The following is a 16,412-nucleotide window of genomic DNA, read 5'->3' on the forward strand; positions in this document are numbered from 1 at the left end:
GCTGCGCATTACATAAGCTGATGCAATTTCTCAGATTTGTTTACTGCAGGGCTTCAACGTCCACAAAACAATCGTGACCTTTGACTCAACCGCCTCTCACCTTTGATGCTCTTGCATCGTCTTCTTGATTAAGACGAAGCTGCTGAGGAACAGCTTCCGTCTACTACGACTCCCATCCTCCGACATCATGCCTCGACTTGTACGCCGCCGTCCACTCTCCGAGCGCATACGCTCACACCTCAATCCATATGACTTTCTGCTTTGGCTTTCCGAGGAATTTGAAGGCGGTGATTGGGATCAGCTGGAGAAAAACTGGACTCTGCCTATTGGTATTGCGCTCAACGTGATATTCCTTATTGCGCGAGCAAATAGTCGGTCCGGTGGCAGCAAGGCTTTTGACGATGTGTTCGGCGACGACGATGGCACATCCCTACTTGGGTGGCTTGTACGTTATTCTTTTCCTATCTTTATATCTCTCATGTTGCCCAACTATTCGCGATATCCATGAAAAGCTAATCGGCCGTGATTGTTCTTCTTAGGCCTCATTCATCGTCCATTTGATGGCCGTTGCCTCTACGGCCAATGCCATCTACACATTTCAGAAGACGAGGCACTATCGTCTGTTTGAGAACTCCATCGATAACAACCCGGCGACACCATCAGCACATCGTGTACGCGTTGATTCGAGCCCCATGATGCCGTCTCCCCTGCGATACATCGCCAAGGCGCTATCAACGGAATCGGCACACTCGAGAGCCCACCCAGATGCACAGCGGGATGTCTGGGAGCTTGCAATTTGGGATCCTTCGCCACTTTGTCTCCGACTCTTTTGCCTGTTTAGCCCAGGACACGTCTTGGTATACTGGCTGTTCCTCCCGACCCAGCTTTCCGATCCACGCCCCAGCGTGACGATTGTGACAACGATCGTCTTGACAGCTCTTCTGTCTGTGCAGATGTCCTTCATTTCTTCTTCTTATACACAGCAAGCCAAGGACCAGAAGGTTGTACACAAAGAGGTCTTCAAAGAATATGACACTAAATATGTACAACCTCGAACGCATCCCTTGATGAGAGATGTTGGCACGCAGTTCTCGGATCCGTATGGTGAACCGCCCAAGACTGAGGATGAGTGCAACAGGGTCGAGACTTACAGCCCAGCCCACATCATTAACCGTGGTTTCAAGACCAGTCCCAACCCTAATTACCTGAAGCACGTCGACCCAGAAGGTTTCACCCCGGTTCGTCAGCCGACTGCATCGACTCCGATCTCCTCTATGTTCCAGGGTCCACCAACCAACACCCCGAGCATGTCCCGAGATGGCTCGCCGATGGCTCGAGGTACTAGTCGCACAACAATGCGGCAACCGCAGTTCCGATCTACTGCAACAACAACAGGTGATGGAGGAAGCCTCGGTATTTACAGCCACGCAAACTCTCCACTGAGGAAGTCTGCGACAACTTCATTCGATCGCCGCTTACAAAGCAATGGAGACTTTGTTTACAAGGAGCGTGGCACAACTCCATTGATGCGGAGCTCCAGTCCGCTGAAAAGAAGCAGTGTGCCGGGAGGAATGAACCCAGGTGACCCAGCCACCATCAATAGATCAGATAACATCAGCAACCGCCGAGAAGCAGGCCGGTTCTAAGACTAATGAATGACCGAATTCCATTTACACAAGCATGAAACTTTGCCAACCCAGATGCGCAGTTTTCTCCAAGGCATGCGCGGCAATGACACGATAGCAGCACCCTTCACACCCATCGTACATTTATCCCCATCCTTAATTGAGGCTATGCCTGATACAACTTTACATTTTACGTCTGAGAGGTCGATTGTGGAGGATTGAAGTCCACATAATCCAACACCAGACATTAGCCGTCGAACAGCTGTCTCTCCATCCCGTTCCGTTGGAACCAGAGCATCATCAGTCCCGATGGAGAAGGTCCTGAAGGATCCCGTCCAGAGCATCTCCAAGTGAATCCGAGATCAAAAAATTGAGAATGCGAGACGCCGCGCCTTCAACCTGGATTTCTATGACCTTCATTTACAGACTGGGACAGTCTCAGGGAAACCGAGCTTCGAGATACAGCCCCCACGAGAGGCAGGCCCTAAGTGAAGAATTCTCGCGCAGGGAAGAGACAGGAGAGGGCTACGGACACGTCCGTGTGGAGCGCACTTCCGACGCAACCCAAAGAGGAGAAGCCATCAATATGGCCCGGAACATGACTGACAGGGATCCGTTTCGTCATCTGAGTACGTTCAGGGTGAATCCGGGGCATACAACCCCCACAAAGCCGACGCGATACGAGAGGAAGTTGCACGTCGCGCTGAAGAGAAAAATGATGGGGAATGGTGGTGAGACGCTGTACACGAGTTTCTAATGCGTCACAGGGATGTCCTAACAGGTCGGGGACGACCTGCCACTTGATGGGGGATGCTGTGCAGCAAGGAAATGGAATCATCATGGAGGAAAGATATTCTTTCTGATGGGGGGTACTGGTTATGCCAGCAGAAACAGAGACAATCCCGCCTTCCATAATATTTCCATAATACTTACATACCTAGGTATGTATGTATTCATACCTACCTTCTTAGGAAATTCAGACCTCTCCTATTCCATCACGTTCATGCCCTTATCCATCATATTCATCCCCAGGAGTTAGTTTCTGAAGGAATCAGCATAATAAGGTGTAAACCCAGCACCGAGGATCTCTCCCTGGACACCTCAGGCAGGAGGTAGGTCAGAGGATCGTCTGGCAGGACCGGACCGTCCCGTCTGTCACCTCTTCCACCCATATCGACTTCATCTCCCCTAAGGCCCTGCATCGTTCAAGTTCCCTTGATCCATCAGATACATCCGTCGAACATATCAAGACCGTCCAGATAACCTGTGACCGTCCCTTCACCGTACTTCCAACAGAAGAATCAAGACCGTCCAGATACCCTGTGACCGTCCCTTCACCGAACTTCCCACAGAATCATACGACATCCGCACGAGACTTGCCGTCGCCCACCGGACAAGCTAAACCCGCTACAGATATAGCTTCTAACCTCCCGCAGCTTTCTATCCCATCAATCCCGTATACTTAACCTGGCACTATTTCGTCACGTTGAGTAGCTCTGCCGCCTTGAAGGTTCCTTTACAACCATCTTCCATCGACTGCGTGAGATTGAGAATGACGAAGCTAAAGGAAGTCGATTCAAAGTCGGAGTCTGAAAGCGACCGGCGACAACAGACCCAAAAGGCCAAGATCCTTGCGAAGATTGCGGAGAAAGTCTTCAACGACGTCGTCGAATCTGTCCAGAAAGGAAATTCTGAAAGCCTCTGGGAGGTCGGTCTCCAGGCTTTTGAGCAGGCAAACGAGCTTTCATTGATTCAGAAGGCTGGGCCCATCGAAACGCTTCCTATTGGTGAGGCGGCCAGGTTTGACATCGTCAATGGCTTCGGACTGCAAGAGCAAGGCGAAGAATCCCTTGAACTTCAACCGTGGCCCCCATGCCCACTCCCGACGGTGGAGCTGCCTGACTCTGCCCGTAAGTCATTCCCGAATCCTAGAGATTTCTCTAAGCGGCTTGATGCTTTTATTAGGCTGGAACTAATAACTGATAGAGAAAATGATCGAAATCACCAATAAGTATTTACGCCTTTCAACACAGAATGAAGCAGCTACACGCTGTATCATTAACGACATTCTGTTCGCTCTGTTAGATACAGTTGTGCCGTATCCAAACAATGGCCAATGGCCATTGAATCTTCAGATGGAGACCTCGCTAACCTCTCGTCCGTTCCCCCTTAGGGGAAGGTGTACCAAGCAAAGGGCACCTGCGATTATACATTGTGGTACGGAGATAAGGGCGGCGCAGACAAGGCTATTAACTTGGTCCTTGTCGAGGCGAAGAAGCTTGGCCTTGCTAGCCAAGGTGACGACCAGGCCTTAGGATATATGGGTAAGTCTTTATGGACTTCTGTTGGAAAAGCTCTTTACTAACTGAAAGTTCTATTTCCAGCCTGTGTCCACCAAGAAAGAAGGACCCAGCCTTCTCAGAACTCTACAGTTTATGGTCTGAGTACCGATGGTGAGGAGTTCCGTTTTCTTCGGATTAACGAAAGGAGCGAGGTATATTAATACATTCCGAAATCTCACAGAACTACCTAGCTAATGTTAACAGTTCACCAAAGTTATCATGACGAAAACGCCTGGTGGGAACTACTCTCGTATCACGAGTATGATTGCTTTTATTATGAGGGAGGCGGTTTCCCAGTCGTCTTACACGTCTAGGAATACTTCAAAGGATGTGTCCATGGAAGATGACCCCGTGACTCTTCCCCCCGATGTGTAGGATACTTTCCATTTCTCCAGGAGAATTTTTAGCTTGCCTTCAGACAAAACCTTTACGTTCTTTTTCACCTTAATTTCCCTCGATTTCGAGATGATATGGCTCCGAGGGAAGTCCAAGTAACGCGTTATACCGTTTGAAATATCTACCCGTTTACTGCCAACCATCTGCAAAGAATCAGTCATGAACCCAAGGGGCAGAATGTGCCAGTCGAGCTTACAGAAATTCAATACATCCATGGATGTAACTAATCGAGCCATTGATTCATTGGATTCTGTATCCGTACGGAGTAGACAATCGCCCTCTACCACAATGCTCAACGCCACCTTCAGATATCTGGATCGCACTTTCTTCTCAAACTTCAGCTATTCAACTTCTACAGGTGATGCAATTCATTCTTGAAATGTGGGGCTCACGAGGAAACTGCCCATTCCAGATGGGTTATTTCAGCATTTCCCCCAGGGGTTAGCATTCCTCATGGGCATTCCTCATGGGCATTCCGACACATTATTCTTACGCGTTATGAGCGCGATCACCTATGAAGATCTCTCAGTCTTTTTGGATCGCCCCGCTCATTTGAGTCTATCGTATTCCTTCGACAGCCGCCGACATAGACCTTTGCTCAGGAGAACCAACGCAGGGACAGACTACTCTCTTCCCACTCTTCACTTCTCGCTCATACACGGCATGGGCTAGGACAACTACTCATTGTGCTGTGCCCATAGCATTTGCAACACCAACCACAATCACTTCAGTCTCCGCCCAACATGGACGAAGCTCCTGTCAAACTTCCCGATGGACACCTCGTGAATCTCTCACCACGACCTATACGCCAAAGTGCCTACAAAGCGTACCGAGCCGAGTACAAGTCTTCGACGGAGGCCTCAGCAACACCTCCACCTCGATACCGACAAGAAGGAACATCACCAGAATATGCTGTGTCAGGAGGCGCATCCGGGAATATCTCCCAACTGCCAAAAGCTACCAAGTTGCCAGTCCCGAGGAGTCTCGCCGAAAGTCGTAAAGATGATTCAAACCAAACGACTAGTCCCACTGCCCTTCCTAAACTGTTCCCAGCCAGTCACTCCTCGGGACGGCTCGGTGACCAGTCTGGGCCGTTGGACAAAGGTCACGATCAATACTGGAGGAAAATCCGGGATAAATTGCAGGAGTCGCCATTATCAACGAGACGTGTCAAGAGCAAGGAAAGCGACAATAACCAATCTCCTAACTCACGCATATCCTACCACCGCAGCAGACCTCCTGCCAGCACTAGTCAAGATCGGGCAAGTCCCCGGGCAGGTACCCCACGATCCGGCATCCCGAGTCCAAGCACTGTCAAGAGCAGTCCCGCACAAGGGTCGAGGAACGATGCTTCCACTCGTCCTGTGGACAGCCAAAGCAAATGGCGGAAGAAAGACGACCAATGGGTACTCATGGATGTTACCGAAACCGCGTCCCTGAAATCATCAAGGACGGACGCGACGACTGACTCTAGCGCTCGATCTCATCCTTCCGTTTCGCCAGTGTCCGCCGAGAACAGTTCGATCACTGACTGGGAAGACCGATTCGTTGTGAATATGCCAACTGCAAAGGATCCCAATCCACCAATGATGACGGCTCAACAAATTGCCGAGTATCAAAGAAGCATTGAACGGGTACACCGGGACGGTGGGCAAATGGCAGACCCGGACACAGTGCCTAGTCGTAACGTGTCTCCCGAGATCAGATTCAACCCTAGCGAACAAAAAGCACAGAGCCCAAGGGCCATCAACACATACGATGGGGTGTACGAGGGACCTCAAGCGCCGACCTTGTCGCGAGATGAACATTGCCCTTCGCCGCAGCCTCAGCAAAATGCTCAGCCGGAGCAAGTTTCACAGCCTCACCTCCAGCAGCCCCAGCCCCAGTCCACGACTGCGCCGCAACGTCAAATAGCCAACCGCTACTATAGCCCCGATGAAATCGGGTGTAATCGGATTAGCACAATTTGGGAGGAGTCGCCCACAAAACCGAAGGAGAAGCGATCCCTCCAAAACGCGGACGGGTCTTTTTTAGGCTGCAGGGAAATATCCGGGGAGAAGAACCCAGACGAAATCCTCAGGTTCGCTTCCTCAGACGATGCCAGTCTCCACCCACCCCCATTGGCCTTAGGTTCCAAGAACAAGCAAAAGGTGTTGAAGGAAGTGAAGAAAGCGACAGACCGACAACCCGCCCACAGAGACGAGGGGACTACAGTCCTTCGAGAAGAACTACCACAAACTTCTCAGAATACGAGACCTGCCCAATGCTCGAAGCCGTCAGTCATGTGCCAGGATCAGAGTTGCTCCCAGAACCCATCCCCAATTCCGCGGACGAGGTCGCAGGACTCAAGCAAGGAGAATTACCATCCTACCAGCAATACACCCCAGCGGTCCGGAAGCCAGGAAGAAAATCTGGGGGACGACGATGTGTTCATTATCACACCCACTATCACACGCACTATGATTCCCACGCCCGACAACAAAGCATCTTCGCCAAAGCCGCAAGGGCTGCGTCGTCCTGGTGGCACAAACCACACAGTTACCGCCGAGGCCATCAAGGCCGTTCGGGCAAAGGCTCAGATGATTTCCACACCGTCAGGATTGCGGCCCGGGGAACCCACCGTGGATACCAGGCCAACAGGGCGTACCTTGACAACTTCTCAAACACTGCCAGTCAGCAGCGTCTCCACCAGGACCACCAAAGACGAAGACGAGGAGGATCGGAACCAAGACCATGCGCAAGATCGCTGTTCAGAACGAGCAGCAGGTACAACGTCGAATACTATCCGTGGCTTCATCCGTACCTCCGGGCTCGCAAAACCGTCAGGGCTAGTCAGGTCACCCACGGATAGCCTTGCTGCAATACTGCGCAACAGGACTGAGTCCCTTCGCACACGTGCCGAATCCTTACGGCATGCTTCGGGGTCTCCCCAGCGTTCGGACCAGAAGCAATCGCCAAGTCCTCCACCAATTCTTCCGTCCAGGGACAATTCGGAATCATCACGGTCAGAACGGTCATTTCGGTCAACAAATGGAACCTCACCGGTCCCGGCAAACAGGTCTCCTTCGCCGCCAAAAGTTGCCACGCCGGAGAAAAAACCGGAGGAAAATAAGCAGCCTTCTTCACGACCACCTGCCCCAAGCAAACCAACAACGAAAAGAGTGACCCTGTCAGAGGAACCTCCTTCGTCAGCCAAACCTGACAAACCCCGTTTGTCAACTAAAAAGATTTCTGCACTAGCAAAGCCGTCAACATTGGAGAAAATCTGCAAGTCTACATCTACAACCCCACCCGCGCCTGAGAAGTCTTCTCCTCCCAAGGCAAAGACGCCCGATGCTTCACCAAAAAAGGCAGAGCAGGCGAAGGCCCTGCCCCGTCTCCATACTTCCGGTAAAGTCTTGGAGATCGCCGAACTCGATGGTCTTCAGGTTGCAAGTCCTAAGGAGTCTCTTCAATCCAACATCACAGACGTCTCTGCCGACCTAGGTGACATGCACTCTGAAGACAAGGATGGTTCCGACGGACAGGGACTCCACCCTTTGGCTTTTTCACTTCTTTTCAATATTCTTGTTGTTGCTGTCACCCAGGTGAATAAAGCTCTCCGAATGGGCACCGACAGCCCTTATGTCAAATTTGTGGTCAATAACACCCTGAACATGACTTGCCACTGTTGGCATGTGTCCAAATGCATCTACATCACGGTTTCTCACTACCAGGCCACAGGCGCCTGGCCCAAGCCTCGCCGTGACCAGGCTATTACCCGGTTCGTGGTGGAGCTTCTTCAAGCCATTGTATATCTCTTGATTCTTGGGTTTGCAGCCATGCTGATGGCCCGTACTGTTGGCTATGTTGTTCTAGTGAGCAGCTGGATTGCATGGTTTGCCAGGCCCTTTGCGTGGGTCTTTCAGTGTGTTGGCCGTGCCCTGATAATGTAAAATCAGCCAGACCTTTTGCTGTATGCTTGTACAAGATTGCTTCTCTGGAGGTCTCGAGTTTGGAAGTGGTCGTTTTTGTTGCTTTCGACTCTTTGTCCTGGTCTCGAGCGGTTCTACCTACTCACCTAATTGTGTCTTTTGGCTGTATTCTTAGCTCATCGTTAAATAGCTCTCAACCTTGGATATTCCATATGAAACCATCTATCATTGTGTATGCCAATGTATGTAGTAGACAACAACTTGCATTGATATTGAGCTTCTTGACCCAAAACCGAGACACAAAAGCCGAAGACCCTGAACACACAGGGATGTGATCCAGCGTCGACTCTCCCATGTTGAAGAGGGAAATAAAATATTATCAGACTTTTGTTGTGTCCTCCCCAGAATCCGACTCGTGTATGATACTCTCTCTCTCTTTTGCTGTCAAAAAAAATCAAGGACGAAAAAAAAAAAAAAAAAAAAAAAAAACGACCCAACTCCGTCATCCTGGTGTTGAATGGTCCTGTATGCTAGCCCGGAATGATCTTGCGAAAGCAATGCAAACGCAGAGAAAAGACACCGAATTTAAACATAGAAGGTCCGTTTCTCAAACAATTTCCATGCGCTGATGTGAAGAGAAAAAAGAAAGCAGAAGGTGAAAGGCAAGGGGAAAAAGCATGGCTAGGCTATTGTAGGCCGTGATGGCCGCCCTTGCCAGCTCTATGAATTGAGACCAAGCGCAGAAGAAACACAAAGATAAAGACGGAATGGGCCGTAAGGGCAATATTATGTTGAATTTTTGTTCTTCTTTCATTTTTTTTTAATTCCTCCATTCTTCTGGACTGTACTAGGCCAAAACAGAAAACATCAAATAGTCCAGAAGAGAAGCTCCGGGCCCCAAGAAGAATAGATCCGAGAAAATAAAAGAGAATCCGATCGACGAAGCGCCATTGTTAAAAGAGACGGGGTATCGGTACATTATGTTGAAATGAAAACGCTGAGGAAGAAATCGTTGAGAGGTCTTCAGTCGTGACGCCATAAGACATTGCAGGGGGAGCCCGAGATGTGTTGGAGTAGTAGTTTGTATGGGCTGTGTTATCGTTGAGATGAGTGATGTTGAATTAGGTAAGATGTTGAGTTGTTATGAGATGTTTGCAAAGATGGCATACGACCGAGGGCGTCGAGGGTGTGAATGAGTAGCAACTGACTCTGAGTTGACTTCGGGAAGGGAACTGGTCTAGTTGGCAGCAACGCCGTTCGGTTCGGCGTGGCCGTTGGTCAATGGCTTTCCAGTCACCTCGACGTTGAGGTCTTTGATCTCGAGGCCATTGAATAATTCGAAGACAGCGTTAGATCTGTGGAAGTCGTTGTCGACGATATTGACAAGATACCAGTCCTCCATCACATGCTGAATCAGCTGGCGACTAGGGCTAGCTGCGTCATGACACTTGGACCAGTGCTCGCCCAAAAGGTATGCCTCATCCTTCCAGGCCAAGAAACTGACTGTCTCGACGATTGTGGGCTGGATAATCTCTCGTCCGGCGAAGATACCCCACGTCAGGGCATTCGGGCTGTCACGTGTGTTGGTCTTAAGCTCGCCCTTCTTGTTGGTGGCGTGGTAGGTCAAATCATCGTTCTTCTCAATGCGTGTGATGAGCTCATCAATCAAGTTGGAGGGGACCAGAAGCTCCAGGTAGGCCTTCTGGTAGACGAAACCGTTCTTCGGGCCCCATCCATACACTGGATGAGATGACTTGACTCCATTGACAGCGGGCTGAGAGTTGATTGTCAGGAATCCGCGCTGGTTCAGTTTGAGCAAGTCCTCCTGGATTTCGTGGGCTTCGGTCGTGATTGGTGAGTCACTCCACGGCAGTCGGTCAAGCTTGCCCGTCAAGAAATTAACAAAGATATCCGAGATATCCTTGATCGATTTTGGCTCGCCCCAAAGTTTGATGTTCTGCTCATTTGTGCCCTTCAAGCCCACACCGTAAGCGTCGAGTTCACCGAACGCAGGGGAACGAGAATCGGTCCAGCGACCGTTAGGGTACTCGTCCCATGTCTGGGTACGAGCAACGTATGATGAGTTCCGGTTGCGCCAGAATACTGGTCGCACATCCTCTGATCTTCGGCCAAGGCCAAGGGAAGGCCGCCAGGGCAGTGGGCGTTGAATGGGGGAATCTTCCGACGGGGTAAGTTCGAGCTCTTTGAGAACCAATTGAGTCGCCTGAGCCAGGTTCATAGTATAGCTAGGCAATTTGTTAGGAAATGTCGTTGAGAAGAGTAGTAGAGTAAGCTTACAAGTGCAAGTGCTTGATACCAGCTGCGATCAGCTGCCTGCACATATTGGCGATCAGAGTCTTTCCGATATCTCGAACCGCGGAATCATCGTTCTTGACCGGCTCAAGGGCCTCCATCCACTCAGAAGGCACTTTAACCTTAGTCCAGTTGGACCGACGAATGAAAGAAGCGTATGTCTGGATGGGCATGATACCGGGGATGATGGGGACATTGATCCCCTTGGCTCGGCACTTTTTCACCCATTCGATGAAGTTTTCCGCATCGTAAAACATCTGAGTGACCACGAAAGAGCTGCCCGCATCAACCTTCTCCTTCAAGTGGTCGATCAGCTGGTCCACATCGGTGTTGTCATCGGCGCCCTCGGGATAGCCGCCCACGCCAATGTCGAAGTGGTTGCCATATTTTTCCCGAATGTATTTGACCAGATCCTTCGCATAGCAGAATCCATTTTCCGCCGCCTCCCATGCCTCCTTTTCTCGCGGTGGGTCTCCCCGAAGAGCCAGAATGTTGGTGCAGCCAGCTTTGTAGGCAGCTTGGAGCGCTTGGTCAACTTTCTCCACCGGCATATCTGTGCAAGTTAGGTGCATGCAGGTCTCCAAGCCATAGACCGATTGTGCCACGCTGACCATCTCGCAAGTCAGATCCGATAAGCGACCACCAGCACCCCAGGTGATATCGATGAATGAAGGACCCAACCCATGCATGCGGTCCATTCGGTCATAAAGATTCTGTACACCCTGGGCAGTTTTGGGAGGGAAGAACTCGAAGGAGATTCCAGTCTTTCCCTCCGCCTCATTTTTGGCAAGCTTCTCTCGGATATGCATCGTGTCGGGTTAATCTAGTCTTCGTAAGCATATCATATAGTCTTAAGAAGCCACCGATTCAAGGGTTTGTCTTTGTGCTCTTGAACAAACATACCGACAGCTAGCAATAATTAATTAAATTGTCTGTGGAACTTGAAACACCTGTGCAGATGAGACAGACTACTTCTGCTATCTGAGAGCCTGAGCACAATCCCAGTGTACTGTGACACCTAAATGTCCAGGACCTAGGAATGAAGTGGAATGGATAAAACAAAAATTCGAGGGTAAAAAAAAAAAATTTGACTAAAAGAAGGAATTGCGAGGCTCCAAGGGAGAGTGAAGGAGAGGAATTGAGGGATTCCGGTGAGCGGAACATTTTGGGGACAACATTTGGCGGGGAAGGCCGGCCATCGGAGCACGTGTTTTGTTTGTTTAAAGGGGAATTAAGGGGGGGGGGTTTAGGGGGGAATTAAGAAAATAATGTGCATAGTATAGGAAATATTACGTTTTTCTTTCATTTCCTGCTCTTTTTCTATCAGAAAATAACTGGCAATGGGACTTTTATAGCAAAATCAGTTTCTCTGACCTGATAATGCGCAATATGAAGCCCCATACCGCCTGCCCCGCCATAGAAAAGGAAGTTCCGGCAAAATTTTCCCGACTTGAATTTCGTTGACCTTGACTCTTTGACTCTTTGACTCTTTGACAATTGCTTCAATTTAGCGTCCATCACAACTCCAAGATTCCGAGATGTCGACTGTTCCTCCCCCATCTGCCGATCAGGACTACAAGTCCACCCTCCTACCTCTCCTCATCTCCAACAATGTCCTCTCGTTCGGCACCTATGTCCTGAAGTCCGGCCGTGAATCGCCCTACTTCTTCACCTCTTCCCTCCTGCACACTGCACCTTTGCTGCGCGCCTCCTCCGCTGCATACGCCAGTGTCCTCTCCGCCGAGCCTTTCGTCACTACCAATGCCGACGGCACCGCTCAGCCCAACTTCGACATTATCTTCGGACCCGCATACAAGGGTATCCCCATTTGCGCATCTGTCACCAACGAGCTCGCTGTGCGGGATTCCCTATCCGGCAAGACTACCTGGGACAATGTGAGCTATTCCTTCAACCGCAAGGAGGCCAAGGCACATGGCGAGGGTGGAAACATTGTCGGTGCCCCGCTGAAGGGCAAGCGGGTCATTATTGTGGACGATGTCATCACTGCTGGCACTGCACTCCGTGAGGCTGTCGGTATCATTGAGAAGGAAGGCGGTATTGTCGCCGGTGTCGTTGTCCTGCTGGATCGGGAGGAACGTGTCAGCGACACCGAGCCCAAGAGCGCCATTGGCGTTGCCCAGCGCGATCTTGGTGGCAAGATCCCCATCCGGTCAGTTATCGGTCTCCATGACCTGATTGAGAAGCTGGGTGATAGCATTGGCGCCGGTGAGATCCAGCGGCTGAAGGATTACCGTGAGCGCTACGGTGCCCAATAGACATCGGCTGGAATCCGCCAAATCAAAGGCATGATGTATGAGCAAAGACAACAGGATGGATACCAGGATATTTTGGAGTCTGAAAATATTATTACTTAAATATTACCCATATCCAAGTAAGGAACGGGCACATTTCTATATGGATTATTTGACATGTCGATACGCAACCATATACTATAGGCTAGCTAGCAAATGGCATTCCCATTTGCCCATCTTGGAACCACATGATATAGCGGGTAAGCAAAGCTCGCACTTTTGATTTGGGATCGCTCGGGAAGGTTCCTGGCAAACGGGTCATACCAGTGCTCGGTCAGGAATCAGGGATATTGAAGAGAAACTTGGCGATATACTCCAATCGGGAAACATGGAGCTGTGAATGCCAGACCGGCGGTCTCTGCCTTGCTAATTATGTAGAGCATATTGATAATCTGGTGTGTTGGTGCAAATGTTTTTACTATCTGAATATCTCTACCTATATTGTATGTATTCCAACACACCCCTGAACTGATTAGTTCCGCCCGGACGTCGGATTCCCTGAGAGCAAGACAATGTTCCACATAAGCTTAAAGAAATAGATAGTCTGAATTGAAGTACCTCGGCAAGCCAATAACGGCAATTGATATTACGCGGCAAGCGACACAGCACGGCAGATGCTACTAGTGCTGTGTTGTGTTTGACACCCCAAAAGCAATACAAGTACCGCATTTAGAATGAATGGGGCAGTCTACGGTCTATCTATGTAGGTAGATGTATATATCAGACACGGCGCTCGGGCAATATGTATCTACCAAGTTTATCACTTGATCAGTTACATGGTGGGACATACTTTGACACCGTACACACTGATTCCAATAAGAAGTAACTGCAGTGGATAAGACGTTGGTTTTGTGCGGCTACGGCCTAAAAGAATATGTATGGAGATGGACCAGTGAATACACATACATATATATATGTATGCAATTTGGCCTTGCACTTAGGCTTCTCCAATGAGAACAGTAGACTAGATTGAATCTGAATTCTCTCGCACTAATGCGACCTTCCAGGGTTGCCCCAGATTCTAAATGAGACATCTAATCGGTGCTGTGCATGCATATAATATATGGCCACTTCCGGTGATATCCCAATGGCTGCCTGCGTTTCACAAGGAGTAACAGCACGGGAACCGGGGGAAGGACCGAGACTATTTAGTTATTTTCAACTCAGTAGAGAGCTAAAAACATAATTGCTCGACTAGCTCCACCTTTGTAGGTATTTCCAACTAGTATGGCTCAGTTTCTATTCGAGTGGCAGACAGCTTCCAAAATCTAGCAACACCAATACCTCAACTAACCAGTAAGTAAATAGTTATTCGGCAACGAGCTTGCCTCTGGAGCAAGTTCATAAGATTAACGGATTTAAGAAACCAAGAGACTGGTCAGAACGTCGTAGGTTCTATTTGTTCGGTCTCTGACTCGAAAAATTAGGGCTATTACATGCCGTGTCTTAGTGGTTAGGTCTTGGGGTATTTCTATATTATATTCCGCTTAATGTTTATAACAAGGTACGTCGAGTATAAGTGGAACAATCTCATTTATAATACCTCCTTATGTTCCATCTGTTCCCCAGAGAATAGTACGCCGTGAGGTTCGTTGACGTGGTCAGTGAATACACATAAACCCATGACGCTTTTCGGAATAGTGAATTACAGGTGACATGGTGTTACCTCTGTGTTCTTGACTCTACTACATAGGAACATTGAGTGTCTCTGATCTAGTGTCACGATCCCAATAGAGCACTGAATCGTCTCAAATCCAATTATCAAACCTTAGGGGCCTGGATTACTACTTGGAATCTTGGCAGAATAGTAGATATATCAATAGTGAAAGTACTATGAGTAACTCCCTCAACCATCTATGTTTATTCAACTGCCCTCTCACGAAAAGCTAGGATTACTCATAGATAGCCACCTAATTCTAGAACCAATCATCCCGGTGTTCACGATGGACGCCAGGTTACAGCTGGCTAATGCAGCATATGTAGCCATATTTCCTTATTCGGAAGGCTCACTACACGGGCAAACAGTGTTTCGGGAGTTTCAACGGCCAAGATCTACGAGCCGTGACTTGAACACCCGTTAAAGTGACTCAGCTTTCTGTAGGATAGTATATGGCCAATAATAATAATTAGCTGCCGTTATAAAATAGTACAAAATGCAGCGTACAGGGAGGCTCGGGTCCTGTATACCTATGTACTCCATACCTTTATGCAGGCCGAATAACAACTTTGAACCCAAGCACCCACCCCAATAGGAAATAAAGATATCTTGTTTTTGTGTGCATTCAAACACCGAGGTAACCTGTTGTTTCTCTGACGGACACCATTTTAGATTTGGTGCGCGTTAGACGGCATTTCTGCTGCAACTGTTGCCTCTACCACACATCCAGGACCCTGGAGGAAATGTTCGAGACCGCGTCGATGGTTCGATATCAATGATATATGGTTCAGGAATGTACTCCAACCCAAGTACTTTGGTAGCAAAATTAGTCTAGTTTGTCGACCGTCAAAGTTTCAATTGGACCAAGATAAGACTGGATGTATATTCGGCGCTGATCAGATCAGGCTCCCCGTTGCTCTAGACACCATCCATAAGGCAGTCTCACCGAGTTGTTTGTCATACCTGCAATGCATGGATTGCTCGATTAGCCTCGTCGAGCCACGGCCATTCCGTGGCGGCCGTCCCATGCAGAGAACTATGGTTATTGCTTGAACCCCGAGCGATGGTGACGCCTCGTAAGACATAGATCTTCGCCGCCTGAGTCCCATGGGCTCTGTAAATAGCACACGGTAATTAGGATGTCAATCAACGCGCGGACAGAGCTCCGTGTACTTGCATCCTTTTGCCTCCTATCAGCTGCGGCTTCGACTCTAACCGTTCATTCCGGGATTCAACGAGAATCATCGAAGTAGCTCATGTCTAGTCTTAGGAACCAAAAAGAACATCAGGAGACTTGGTTGGGGGAAGTCGACAGTAAAGTATCATGCTCCCTTTGAACCACATCGAGTGATCTTACCACAGCTGGTAGTGCTCTACTATCTCCCAGACATTTTCAGGTTTCTCTTATTTCTATTAACCCATTCCGCAGCTCTCAATTTCCTTTCTTTCCCTCTTTTCTACTTGGGAGAGCTCCTATAGGTTGGAGGTCTATTGGTCATATTCTACTTAGAGGAAAATGATTGAAGTCTCTCGTTGATACCAGTCGTTTTTACTCGTCAACACCCTTTCACAACTGTGACTTTCCGAGAAAGCAAACTGTTAGTTATCTCTGCCCTGTTAGTATCTTTCCTTTTCAGAATACCTGACCGAGAATATCTTGCCATTCGTACCAGTCGGGTACACGAGCGTCTTTCCCATATCCTCCTGAAGAAATTAACCAACCTGCTAACAGGGAATGGTGAAACATAGTAGCTGTTTCTCGGAAGTTCCAGTGGGATCAGTTTCCTCTTGCTCTTCGCCATAATCGACACATGCTACGATCCTAAGGTTCACTGGAGCGGCTTACTACATTG

At 49.2% G+C, this 16,412-nt stretch overlaps 6 protein-coding genes across 6 annotated transcripts; 5 read left to right on the forward strand and 1 right to left on the reverse strand.

Annotated features, from left to right (window-relative positions):
• Positions 1 to 187: 187 nt before the first annotated feature.
• On the forward strand, positions 188 to 1,646 carry N7525_009986 (Nur1/Mug154 family protein; the record flags this gene model as incomplete). The annotated part of the gene is made up of 2 exons (XM_002560226.1): positions 188 to 445; positions 540 to 1,646. The coding sequence occupies 2 exons, from the start codon at positions 188 to 190 to the stop codon at positions 1,644 to 1,646; spliced, it is 1,365 nt and encodes a 454-aa protein (XP_002560272.1).
• A 288-nt stretch (positions 1,647 to 1,934) lies between these two features.
• On the forward strand, positions 1,935 to 2,382 carry N7525_009987 (uncharacterized protein; the record flags this gene model as incomplete). The annotated part of the gene is made up of 2 exons (XM_061214927.1): positions 1,935 to 1,975; positions 2,052 to 2,382. 2 exons carry the CDS (start codon positions 1,935 to 1,937, stop codon positions 2,380 to 2,382), a joined length of 372 nt encoding a protein of 123 aa, XP_061067439.1.
• A 795-nt stretch (positions 2,383 to 3,177) lies between these two features.
• On the forward strand, positions 3,178 to 4,342 carry N7525_009988 (uncharacterized protein; the record flags this gene model as incomplete). Its single annotated transcript, XM_061214928.1, has 5 exons — positions 3,178 to 3,535; positions 3,612 to 3,782; positions 3,851 to 3,949; positions 4,010 to 4,119; positions 4,172 to 4,342. 5 exons carry the CDS (start codon positions 3,178 to 3,180, stop codon positions 4,340 to 4,342), a joined length of 909 nt encoding a protein of 302 aa, XP_061067440.1.
• A 764-nt stretch (positions 4,343 to 5,106) lies between these two features.
• Positions 5,107 to 8,298, forward strand: N7525_009989 (putative NTP binding protein; the record flags this gene model as incomplete). The annotated part of the gene is made up of 1 exon (XM_002560228.1): positions 5,107 to 8,298. One exon carries the CDS (start codon positions 5,107 to 5,109, stop codon positions 8,296 to 8,298), a length of 3,192 nt encoding a protein of 1,063 aa, XP_002560274.1.
• Positions 8,299 to 9,514: 1,216 nt separating this feature from the next.
• On the reverse strand, positions 9,515 to 11,399 carry N7525_009990 (methylenetetrahydrofolate reductase (NAD(P)H) MET13; the record flags this gene model as incomplete). The annotated part of the gene is made up of 2 exons (XM_002560229.1): positions 9,515 to 10,523; positions 10,576 to 11,399. 2 exons carry the CDS (start codon positions 11,397 to 11,399, stop codon positions 9,515 to 9,517), a joined length of 1,833 nt encoding a protein of 610 aa, XP_002560275.1.
• A 729-nt stretch (positions 11,400 to 12,128) lies between these two features.
• Positions 12,129 to 12,866, forward strand: N7525_009991 (orotate phosphoribosyltransferase; the record flags this gene model as incomplete). The annotated part of the gene is made up of 1 exon (XM_002560230.1): positions 12,129 to 12,866. One exon carries the CDS (start codon positions 12,129 to 12,131, stop codon positions 12,864 to 12,866), a length of 738 nt encoding a protein of 245 aa, XP_002560276.1.
• Between the last annotated feature and the right edge of the window lie 3,546 nt (positions 12,867 to 16,412).

The sequence above is a fragment of the Penicillium rubens genome, assembly GCF_028828025.1.
Source record: "Penicillium rubens strain IBT 27055 chromosome Unknown utg000004l_segment0_segment0, whole genome shotgun sequence".
NCBI lineage: Eukaryota > Fungi > Ascomycota > Eurotiomycetes > Eurotiales > Aspergillaceae > Penicillium > Penicillium rubens.